At 42.0% G+C, this 12732-nt stretch overlaps 1 protein-coding gene across 1 annotated transcript in view; it reads right to left on the bottom strand.

Moving 5' to 3' along the window:
- Window positions 1–860: 860 nt before the first annotated feature.
- LOC121865452 (acetylcholine receptor subunit alpha-like 1) overlaps window positions 861–12732 on the bottom strand; it is a 47100-nt gene continuing 35228 nt past the window's right edge. Inside the window, exons 5-6 of the mRNA XM_042364895.1 lie at window positions 6334–7200; window positions 861–1631 (exon numbers count right to left, since the gene is read on the bottom strand). Coding sequence (XP_042220829.1) covers window positions 1434–1631; window positions 6334–7200 — 1065 coding nt within the window. The 3' untranslated portion in view covers window positions 861–1433. The remainder of the gene's footprint in view (window positions 1632–6333; window positions 7201–12732) is intronic.

The raw sequence follows: 12732 nt of genomic DNA, 5'->3' as shown, positions 1-12732 counted from the left end.
TCTCATTTGGCCTCGTTAAAGGTAAAAGCTATTTTTTTGTGCCACGCAGAGGATTAACTATGTTTTATAAGCGTGATATTGACGTCATATTAAGGATTAGCGAATCTAGTTTTGGTTACGTCATACGGGAGGTAACATATGGTTAAAATCCTGACTCTCGTATAAAAAGATAAATTTAAGACTAAAGAAAATAGTTTCACTTCATTCATACAACAGGTAAGCCTTCTTTCACTCTTTCTCTCTCACTCTCTCTTGTCATGTCAACACCCAGAGCGACAGTATTGAGGGAAAGGTAATAAATACGTCTTCAAGTTAGCGTTCGTGTGGAGGTGTGAAGCGTTCGCGTGCACCTGTTGGATTCATCATACTTTGCGCAACACTTAGGAGGTAAACAAGCAAGGAGTCAGGCAAGTAACGGCGACTACTGAAAAAATTCTCGAGGACGAAAAAAATTGTTTTTATTTTTCTGTTCCATCTAAACCATTGCGCACGTTGGACTATATTATGACAGTAGAGTAGTTATTATATTTAGGTAGAAGGGGAGAGTGGAGGAGGAGGGAGATAACATGACGACCGATGGATGGGAGAGTTATACGAGGAACTATGAGTCGACCGTATCACGTAATATCAACCCTAATTAGACCTTATGAAATGTTTTATAATTTTCTTGATGTTAAATTTTATCCTGAATGAATCAAGAGTCGTAGCCTTAAGAACAAGAGCACCATCGGCTCGCCATGCTCCAAGAGGACCTCAGAGTTACAGCTGAACTAATATATGTGAGAAAAAACAGGGGAAGGAAAAGAGGTAGAGTGGTGGAAGTAATTACAAAAATAAATGATGAAATCAAAACTAGCTGCTAAAACTGTTCTTTCAATAATTTTGAGCATTTTTGATTATAAACAACACATATACACTGCGCAGTGCCAGACAACAGTGTCCTGGTGACTGCGTCTTCCGGTGTGAGTTTGTTGTACAGTTCTCTCTCTCTGACATCACACTCATCACGTTTGTTCCTTCACTCACTTATATAAAATGACCTTACACAGAGAGACACCAGTCTTGTTTCATGGCTGATAGTGAATAATATCATTCACATGAGGATTTTAGGTCATCACTTACTAACAAAGACTTCACCAGTTTAAAAACAGTCACTGAGCTCCAGTTCGTCATTCCATTATATGAAACTGGCGGGAACAGTGTTCAGGAGTATGTTGTACTTATTGACTCACGGCACCTGCTACAACAGTCCATCCTACCCCCTACCCTCATTCGTGTTCCAGCGCTGCATATTCCCTGTCCGATTTTCCAGTCATCAACAAAGCGTGACCTCATATGATCATCAATATCCATTATCACATTACCCTCAGCGTCTGTACACGTGCCACACACTTCATAAGAAACACCTTTATGTCGTCTAGAACTAGGTGCCATTATTCTTCGGGTCCCATAAGATCTAGACGGCGGCGTTGCGCGACCTTGGACAGCTGAATGTCAATGGGGAGAGTTGTGTCGTATAGGGACGGCGCCCTGAAGATGATCCCACAGGTTCCGAGGACACAAGCCACCATAAAGATCCACAGGAAGAGACGGTCTAGCACCATCGCCACGTACCGCCAATCATCCTCGATCTGGAAACCAAGAGACGTATCACACAGATGGAAGATAAAGCACGTTGCAGCGGCCTGGATAAACAAACCTCATGAATGTTTAGGTTGGAGGGTTACTGTGGGGCGTCGGGAGTGACACAGTTCTGGAATATGATCACAAAAATAAACAACAACTATTAAGATATGTTTGAGAAAGATAGGAGTCTGTATAAAGTTGTGGTATAGAAAAATATATTAAAGGTTGGATGAAAATCACAACGAGGCTCTGACAGTGATCCCAAGTGTACGAGGACTATAAGAGGTTAATGATACCTGGAATTATAATGAAGGCAAACAGGTAATTAAAATATACCGAGTCAGGTGATCCTATAGCACGAAATAAACACAATTTGTTTAAGACTCGCGATGAGGAAGAACATAGATGAGATTTAGTTACTCTTAATATTCTCCTCATTAAAATATATGTGTAGGCGGAGAATAAATGAGAGTATTTCAGTTTTAGATTATCTCCGGAGGTCAGTGTTCTACACCTCCACATCCTGACACATTATTTTAAACCCAGACTTAGTGCTTGACTTTTCCCGGTCACCCAATCCAACCAAACACGTCACTCTTCCTGGTCATCATCCTAACCAAATAAGTGGTGTTTCTTGGTTATCAACTCCCCCAAAAGATCCTAACCAACACCCTAGCCTCCCTTCCCTGGCCTTTAACCTCACCAAATCGATCCAACAGAAGCCCTTTATAATCTCCCTAACTCATCCTTCCTCGAACACTGTCACCTCTGTCGCCCCTCCTCCCCCATAGATCGTGTTGCACTGCCTCGTCTATCGTCTATATTATCAACTGGCTCCTACAATATGTCTTCAGCCTTTCATATTTGATTCATTTGTGCGTTCGTGTCTTACGTCTCATAGTTAGATACGTTATAATGGTCTATTTGGTTCATCGATGGAAGTTGTATATGAGTGCGGTCGGTTGAGAGAGTTGTTTTCTGTTGAATATAGAGATGGATGGAGAAGTGACATAACTGCCTATAACCCCGGGTATATTTCATCCATTTTCCGCGTTATTACTGAAATCCATCCTACATGAGATATAAATTATTCCTTGATCCTCACATCCATATTCCGTCCACACACCACCGACAATTTTTATTTCTAAAGTTCATCTACATTCCACGCTCACTCCCTGCTATCACCCTGCCCATACCCTGCTCACTCCCAGCCCACACCCTGCCCACTTCCCGCCAACACTCAGCCCACACCCGGCCCACTCCCTGCCATTCTCCGCCCACACCCTTCCCACTCACCGCCCACACCCAACTCACTTACCTCCCACACCCCTCCTAGTCCCCATCCAAAACCTTCCCACACCCCGCCCACTCCCGCTCACTCCTCGCCAACATCCCGCCCACTCCCTGTCCACACTCCGCCCACACACTCCACTTGAAGGGAAGACGAAGTACCCTACTGTTACCCGCGACAGCTTGTGGTGAGGCATAGGGCAATTTTCCCTCCATTTTTCTCTCTCTCTCTCTCTCTCTCTCTTTCTCTCTCTTTGAGGCTAATCCGGGAGGGGGCAGGGTAGAGGAGGGAGGGAGGGAAGGATCTGGACTCATCAACTCCACAACGTAAATTTGCCGTGAGGGTTGACGTGGGATTTATATGACTCGGGGTTTTGTTAATTTGAGGGTGTCAGTGCTAACGTGTGGGGGGTGAGAGAGAGAGAGAGAGAGAGAGAGAGAGAGAGAGAGAGAGAGAGGAATGGAAGGAAGGAAGGGGTAAGGAGAGAAAGAAGGAGAAAAGAGACGAAGAGTGAGTTGGAGAGAGAGACATAATTGAGAGAGGAAAAAGAATGAATAGAGAGAGAGAGAGAGAGAGACATAGAGAGACATAGAGAGACATACAAACAGCTAACTTGATAGAGAGAAAGAGAGAGATAAAGTATTTTTCTCATAAAGTAACTTTCCCTTCCCATGTCCTGTCTTTCCTACAATATGCCTCCTATTCCACTGAGAGACAACTTCCATTCCATATTCCACTGCAGAAACTATCCGTCGCCCACCCAGCCACCCCCCAGCCAACCCCCAGCCACCCCCCAGCCACCCCCCCCCCAAAAAAAAAAAAAGAAAAAGAAAATCGAAGTCCGTCTATACATTTACCCATATTAGTCCATATTCCGTATAATTAGAAGTACTGTATCCCCATTCCATAATCCATTCTCTCAAGTCATGTTTTCATTTCATATTCCTTCCTCCTTTTACCTGTATATACTCATTCCAAATTCTTTCTCGTCTCCTTCAAAAGAAAAAACAAATTACTTCTGACTGCATATCATTCCTTCATCCCACCTAGTTGGACTTACTGTGTTGTTTAGACTTGAAGGTTGTGGCCTGCCTATGGCCTCACTACGCACCACTAAGACCATGCTGGGCACCGAGATAAGACAAACAAATTTTTTTCTCTCTACAAAATTAGATTAAGTGACCCTAGGAAAAATAGAGGAAATTGTTTTTTTTTTTTTTTTTTTTTTTATGTCTGAGAATTTTTTTTTGGGGGATTTTGTTTCGGTATTTGTGGGGTTTTATTATAAGCCGGTGTTTTATTTCTGTTTTTTATAAAATTTGGGATTTTTTTAACTGGGGAGTAAACTTCTTATCACACACACACACACACACACACACACACACACACACACACACACACACAATTAAAAGTTTCTATACCTACAACAAAATCTGAGTTTTCGTATTTACTTTATCGTATTTACATTCCCCCAAAAAAACCCCCATAAAACGATATTAAAAACCAAATCCTTTTCTCCAGCATAATCATCATCAAGGCGTCGTCCAATCTATACTGATGTCTTCTAATCATCTTTCTCATTTTCCTTTCCTTTCCTAATCAAATTTTTTTTAATTCCATTATTTCAATTAACCCCTAATCACTGGCCCCGGTTCTTCTCAAGGAAACACAATTAACCAGTTAGGAGTGGAGGATAATTTGCTTGGGTGTGTTTGTCTGGTAATGACCAATGTTTATTATAAAGTAGTCTGGCTGACTCTCTAATTGAGGAAAATTTTGTGTAGGGTCTCCTAATTATTGTTTTGTTGTTAGTCCAGGGAAGATTACACAGACCTTTTGTGTGTGTGTGTGTGTGTGTGTGTGTGTGTGTGTGTGTGTGTGTGTGTGTGTGTGTGTGATCAACAAACGCTGATAGATCATCCATATTAATAGGTTGAATTTCTTGCTGGTTTGAATTCTGTTCCGTATATACTGACAATGTTGCTAAAATTCATTGGTAAAACGAACGCGTTGGTAAACACCAGCTGTTGGCGACATATCCTGACAAAATGAAACGAGTTAATAAAATTCAACTGTTATTTATGATCTTTCATTGGTCCAAAAACGCACAAAAAGAAGTATGATGTAACATTATTTAAAGTTTCGTTAATACGGCACTGACTGTGTATAATGAGACTATCTGAAGAGAATTCCCTCACTTGGAAAAAAAAAAGTGTATCGCTCAGGAAATTTCGTATTGGTTTATTAACACAACCAGAATAATATCTTAACTATTGATCCAAAACACTGAATCTCTAATTATGACTCAATTTGTGTCAACAGTCCTACATTGGGTCACAAGGTGTTGATGGAATCGTTGGAACTCGTAGCTCAATATAGCAAGTGACCCAGGACGGCGTGTGGTGGTTCCAGCAACAGTAGTAAACTAGGATGATGAGTGATGATTCCCAAAGAACACTCATTTTGGCTTTCTCTTCCATCTACCTCTTCCGTACCTGCACGGCTCTTACCTCCACCTGTACTCATGTCTCCCTCAACTGCATCCATCCCTTCCCGTATCTCTACACTCTACTCACTCCATCCACTCCTTTTCCTACAACCCCTTTTCCCACCTCAACGCACCAGTAACCTGCTCACCTCCTTAACCACCATTAACCTCTAATAACTATAAAAAAAATTCCACAATCCAGTTATTTGTATCGTAGCACAACAGCCAATACTGACACGGTTAAATAAATCACCACCAAATATAAGTTATATAAAACCTGGTGTAGACCCAAGGGAAAAATTTAGGATTTGATGAATTTAGAAATCAGATTTATTCTAATTAAACACATTTAGCTGCAAATTGAGTATTTTGCCACGCGGAATCAGTCATTTCGGGGACCAGATTGTGGACAGGGTTAAATACACACCCGGATCCTGACATTAGACTTACTGCATGAGACTCAATCGCCGCCATCACCAGGAGTCTGCCCGGGTCATGGTGATAATATTATTGTCAATCGTTTGTTCTCTTGGCGGACGACGTCGTCAAAAAATTCTACTTTTAATCTTTATTACTCACAAGGTGGTGTGATCAGGATGTGGCCTCAATGAGTCTTAGTACACTTCTCACCTTCATCTTCTCTCTTTTAAGGTGTTTTCATAACCCATTAACCTGGCTTTAGTTACCAGCATAATTTTTCCTTATTGTTGATAGCTTACATTACTTCCTGGTCTCTACAAGACAGATGACCAATGACAGTCACTTGTAGATATGTGAGTACTTGCATAAGGATAAAACTTTTTATTTAAAAAAACTGAAGGCTATCGACCTGAGGTATTTCTATAGTCTAAAAGTGAAACAAGAATCGTGAACATCCTTAGTTAGAACGTAAAACTAAGTTGACTAAACAAAAGAAGGGTTCACTCACCTCCCCAAAGGAGTCGACATTGCGCATGTGTTGGGCAATATACTCGATGCTCCTGAGGGTGCGGTGATCGTGGTATGGGCGGGGCTCCTCCAGTTCAGGGACGAAGGCGACCTCGTGGGCGTGGGATTGGGAGTGACACTCGGGGGCGGGCAGGGCTAGGTGGTCGTCCCCGTATCTATCACGGTCATACGGGGAAGGAGGTATCGCTGGGATGTCATACGGATGATCCTCGAAGGGAAACTTGTCGAACCCGTCGCTCGAAGGCGTGAAGGAAGTGTCCCCTCCGGCTGTAACTTCATCCGGACCTTCTTCGTCTTTCTTCGGCCTTTCCACCCATAAAAACTTAGGTAACATCTCAATGAAGACCTTTCTCACCCAGGGGGCCATTTTGTGCGTTGACGGGGACCGAAAATTGACATTGAGGACTCCTATAGTCACCATGACGGACAGTGTCACCAGAATCATAGTGAATAATAAATACTTCCCCAACAGCGGCACCGCTAAGGACGTAGGCGGAATAATCTCCGCTAACAAGAGGAAGAACACAGTGAGGGAGAGCAGGATGGAGATACAGAGGGACACCTTCTCGCCGGAGTCTGATGGAAGGTAGAAGACCAACACTGAGAGGAAGGAGATGCCCACGCAGGGGATGATGAGGTTAACGGTGTAGAAGAGCGTTTTCCGCCGCATGGTGATGTTGAAGTAGATGTCCGGGTAGGGCTCCTGGCAGCACGGGTAGAAGCGCTCATTCCTGAGGGCGGGTACTTTGAGGATGTCCCACTCAACGGAGATGTAGTAGTCGTTTAGGTCAATACCCGGGTCCACCAGGTTACTGCCGCGCTGCTGGTGCAGGTGCTGCAGGTCCACCTGTGGGGCAACACACCTTGATTAACAAAGGAAACTTTTTGTCAGGTATAGGCATTGAGTACACAGCATAAAAAAATACACGTTGAAAATTTTTGATTTGCAACGTAACTCATGTATGAAATTTAGGATAGTAGTTCACCTAAAATTTAGGTCCTAGTTGATGACACGCGCGTACTGACAGCACAAACCATCTACCTGGTGAAGGAATTTTAGGTATAATTTTGTGCAGTGCTGCTGTGTTAAATATGACAGGCAAAATGGGATTAACATGGATCACCATCTCACATGTACACACGAAAATGTTTATCGGGAACCTCCATATAATGTATCGACATATTCAGTATTAATCTTTGTGACTGAGTTATGTAGCTCACAGAAGCCCGCGTAAATTACCGACTGTCTGACTCACGAAGAAAAATTGTTGGTGTTGCTGGACGTCTGACCATCCTCGTGCTAACACAACTATTCCTGAATTGGTTTATCAATATATACTACCATCAAACAATAACAATAATGACGAGTATTACTAATTTTTACTGAACTTTACTTCAGTTTTCATTTCAGCTATGGATTAAAGAACCTTCATTGACTAGTGTTATATCATGATCATTAACCTGCTGACCAACTACGACTCATTCAGAAAGTCTTAAGACCTGACAGAGAGAACACAAAATATAAACTGCCAGCTCATATTCTGCTAATTCTTGTTGACGATGATGAGGTATCTGTGTTGTGACCTAATGTACAGGTAGTGCGGGTGTTAGCAAAATGGACCCACTGACTCCTTGCACTGTTGCCGTAAAGAACACACACACACACACACACACACACACACACACACACACACACACACACACACACACACACACACGGAAGCAGAGGGAAGACGAGAACTCACAATAAGGAAGATCACATATACAATTCTGAAGGTGTGATACTCGGCAACATATTCCCCACGTCGCTCACAGGCAAAACACGTGACCCTTATTGTCTGGAGTCTAGGAATAAGATATTGTGTTATGTCCTCCAAATTCTTTCCTTTCGGCCAGATATTGTTGGCCGAGGAGCCGGGGTGCCAAAATGCCAACTGGATCCCGCTATCGGGTCGTTGCAGCCTCCTCGAGAGGACCTGAACCTACGAGTACGATGGTGTGTGTGTGTGTGTGTGTGTGTGTGTGTGTGTGTGATATACGTTTAAGGAATAAAGAGAAGACGGACGAAAGGCTGCAGTAAGTGAAATATAACACACACACACACACACACACATATATATATATATATATATATATATATATATATATATATATATATATATATATATATATATATATATATATATATATATAGAGAGAGAGAGAGAGAGAGAGAGAGAGAGAGAGAGAGAGAAGATAAAATTACGAGAGTGAGGGGTAGGTAAAAAACAAAGTCTTTCCCTGGAGGGAGACAAGATAACACAACACGAGGTTGGAAAGACTTCATTCGCACATTTTCAGAATTATGTGAGTCTTCCTGGTGTTGACGTTGATGTCGATCGAGTATTTTACATTCTGAAAATGATGTCAGTACTGTACTACCATACTCTCCAGAGCCTTATGTTGTAACTACATCACTTCCGCACATAAATGATTTTGTTTTTGTTGTTTCTTGTGTCTGTTTGTCTCGTGCCTTCGTCCTCCCTCCCACACACACACACACACACGTACGTCAACAACACCGGCACCACGAACAGTGTTATCAATAGCACCATCAGGAACATCTGTGTCTTGACTTTAGTTGCAATGGCGTCGTTAGGAACACCAACGATAGATAACAAAGTATTTATTAGCATTCAACATATATATATATATATATATATATATATATATATATATATATATATATATATATATATATATATATATATATATATATATATATATATATATATATATGCAAAGCAATACTACTTGTATCCTGAATGGCAAGAACACTAACGTCAAAACAACAATAACATGAGCACCTGAGTGTCCACACCAACACCTGTGCACTGTTTATCACTACCAAGAACACTGCAGCCCACTAAGGGCCACCACACCACACATAAGACCCCACCACCGATGACACTTGTTAACCCCTTAAAGCGACGACAGCACAGCAGAAGAAACATCAGTAGTTAGAACAGCAGCAGCTTCACCAGGGGCGAGGTTCTCCTGGCAGGCGCTGCTATGTTTCCCTTTATTGGTGTCGTCACGGCAGGAATGCCCTCCCCGCTAGTTGCCTTCATCCATTCATAACCAAATGTGTTGTTGTGTTCTTTTCTCCACAACAATGAGCCATACTTTTTCCAGTAGTTCCTCTCCAAGAAGGAGTGGATTTGCTGCCATTCATTTCCTCATTCCATTGTTAACTATAGAGACACGCTGAACCCTCCGCTATATCTTGTCGGCATAATTTTACATTTTCCCATTCTTGCTATCATGACTCAAGGACGACCCCTCGCTAGGTACAGACACACCGTGTATGTGTCTTCCTTCCCATTACTCTTCATAAAGAGGGAGGGTGTGCCGTGTTATTGTGCCCTTTCTTCTGCTTTATAAAAAGACTGACAGTGTTGGTGTCAGTTCTTTTATGTGTTCATAATACATGTAACAAGACTTATTGACAGGTGTATAGTGTGTTGTGGTCGTGTGAGAAAGATTGTCCACAATAACTCGGATTGTTTACTATTATACTATATATATATATATATATTACTTGCTTTCTCTCCTTGCTTTATTCGTATAATACAGATACAAAGATTCAAATCCCGAAGAATGGCTTTTATCTTTCTTTTTCTCTCTCTCTATTCCTCTTTCTCTTTCTCAGTCTCTTCGAACCATAATAGAAAGCAAACACCGAGACACTCGAATACCAAGAAATGGCTGTTGTCTCCCACACTCCCTCACAGTGTATATCTCAACCAATAAGAGACGACAAACAGTGATGGACTCAGAGGTCTTTTATACACAAAGAAGAAAGGAGAAAAATATGACTGACAAAAATACAGGGTGCTGGAGACTGAGGACAACTTGACCTACAGGACAACTTGACCAAAGAGGACAACTTGACTTAGAGGACAACTTGACCAAAGAGGACAACTTGACTTAGAGGACAACTTGACCAAAGAGGACAACTTGACTTAAAGAACATGTTGACTTAAAGGACAGCTTGACTCACCTACACCTCCCCCTCCACCCCCACCAGCATGAGGCCGACAGAGACTGAAGGTAGAGGGTAGACAAGACTCGGTTACATTAGTTACGTTTTCTCTCCCGGAAACCTGAGACGCACATTCTTAATTTCTGGTTAATATTAAAGTTTTGTAACTAACCAGGATGTCTGATACGGTGATGACGTGGGTGCTGGAAGTGATCGGGTATCATAACTAGCGAGTAATTAATGTAGAACCAATTAAAAAGATAATCGGACTCCAAGACTTTTTAAACAGAAGAAATTCGGTCATTGTACTGATTCTGCCGTTTTGACGTCACGACACTTCCTTGTTTACTGCGGCTCGTGTTGGTAACTATGTAAATTTTGCTTATTCAAGTCTCAAGCGGTGAAATATTTCCTCGTCTGTACTTTTACGTACTAAAATATGAAGAATTTTACTCATCTTCTAAGAATGAAAAATTATTTCCTCTTGAGAGATGGAAATATTCCTCTTGAGCAACACTACACAGTATACGTGAGCTGTATACGTCGCTACACCTCAAAGGATCTCTTTTATCTAGGATGAGCAAGTACAGGGAGTCAACCCCCTAATTCTCTCGGCGTTATACAGTGCTCCGGGTACAAAGGGGAATAAATTGTGATATTACATGATGATAGCATTACCAGTGGATTCACTTTTATAGTGAAAAGAAGGCTATTAGGGCGCCACAAAAGCCGTAAGCTAAAACCCCATTTTCGGAACAAAGCTTACTCAGACAGGCGAGGCATAAAAGCAACCCCCAAAGAAAACGTAAGTTATTTTTTTGAGGGGTGGCTTTTCCCTTCCTTGGTGTACTTTAAAGCTGTAAACTATCCAGGAACGTCGACTCACAGCAACGATTTTCATTTCGCTTCCCGGAATACTGTTGACGGAATAAACACCCTCTGTCATGACACGAGAAATTTATTTTCTTGTAACTAAGGTGAGGCAAATGTGACTTGTCTTGTGTTATAACAGTGAGTGACGAAGAAACATGGCCATTGGTTGTCTTACATTCCATTTGTAATATGAAATCCCTCATGCTCGAAACACATCCATCAGTATGGTTAGAGGAGAGGCGGGCATACTAACGTGCGTAATAAGAACTGGGGAGCAATTAAGTTATTAAGAATGTCAGCGTCGTATACCAAAAGGTTAATGACCTAAACAAAAGTTTCCTAGAGCCTTAACTCGCCAAAATAAAACGTTTATGTGAATGTTCAACAAACACCCATATATAATTCTTCCGGTTAAACAAATTTTCCAGTGGAAAATAAGTCTTACATGAAGAGAAAAAAATAATTATCTTGCCTTGCCACTGGTGTAAATTTGTTCTTATCACCATCCCGCAAGCCGTCAACACCGCCGGGTACCAGCCAGGGCCCAGAGCCTTGCTACCCTAGAGCTGAGAGCGGCCTCCTGCACCGCGGGACTCTCCACCTTCTGTTCCTGCAGCAGAGATCCTCCCCACCATGGCCTTTTTTCAAGACACTTACGCATCCAATATATATTGTCCGGGGTTTATTATTTATACTGGAGAACGTTATAACCAACTGGGCGTTTGGTGCAATGTGTTCCATGTATAAGTGTATGACGTAGACTCGTGGAGAAAATATCTTGGTCTCACTTTCCCTGTTTCTTTGTTTCTCAAGTATACAGCAGTTGTTCTCGACGAGCGGTATACTGAGGTTGTATCAGTGGTACGCGGTGAGCTGAGACAATTGCCCATTCCTCGAGTGTCAGGACTCAGCAAAAGTTAAACTTCATTTGTCTTTCTTTCCAATCAGTTGCCTGTTTTGAATCTTTTGCCAAGTGCCCTGGTGGCGCCCATCTGGTAATGGGTACAGCAACTAAATACCAGGATACTTAGACGGAAACACAACGATCAATTGATACCGGGAGCCATAAATTTTCCTAAATGTCTTGTATGTTTACCATCTTCTTTATTATATGTCAGTTATAAATTGCCTAACTTTATAGTTTATTGTGTGAATAAGTTACCTGATAGGGCGGGCACACTATAAATGACCTTTCTAAATAGCTTTCAGAATATGACATGCCCGTAGGCTCGCGGCCAAAATATATCTCTTTGCATCATGACACACGATAACAGCCTTCGAGGTGAAGCTTCAGGGCAATTGCTTATATTAAAGACGTGTATTCGAGAGACCGTGATAGAAAAAAACATTAGAAATAAATACGATTGTGAAAGATAGGAGAAAAGAAACGGCATCTGGACTGAGAGAGACAAAGATGGTCACAGGTGCCGACGGTGGTAGAACATGACCCCGGTATTCGGTAAAACGCGCTGCCGGAAACAC

This window comes from Homarus americanus, unplaced genomic scaffold, assembly GCF_018991925.1.
Source record: "Homarus americanus isolate GMGI-L3 unplaced genomic scaffold, GMGI_Hamer_2.0 scaffold56388, whole genome shotgun sequence".
NCBI lineage: Eukaryota > Metazoa > Arthropoda > Malacostraca > Decapoda > Nephropidae > Homarus > Homarus americanus.
Note: the sequence above shows the minus strand (reverse complement) of the source record. Positions and strands in the feature narration are given on the sequence as shown.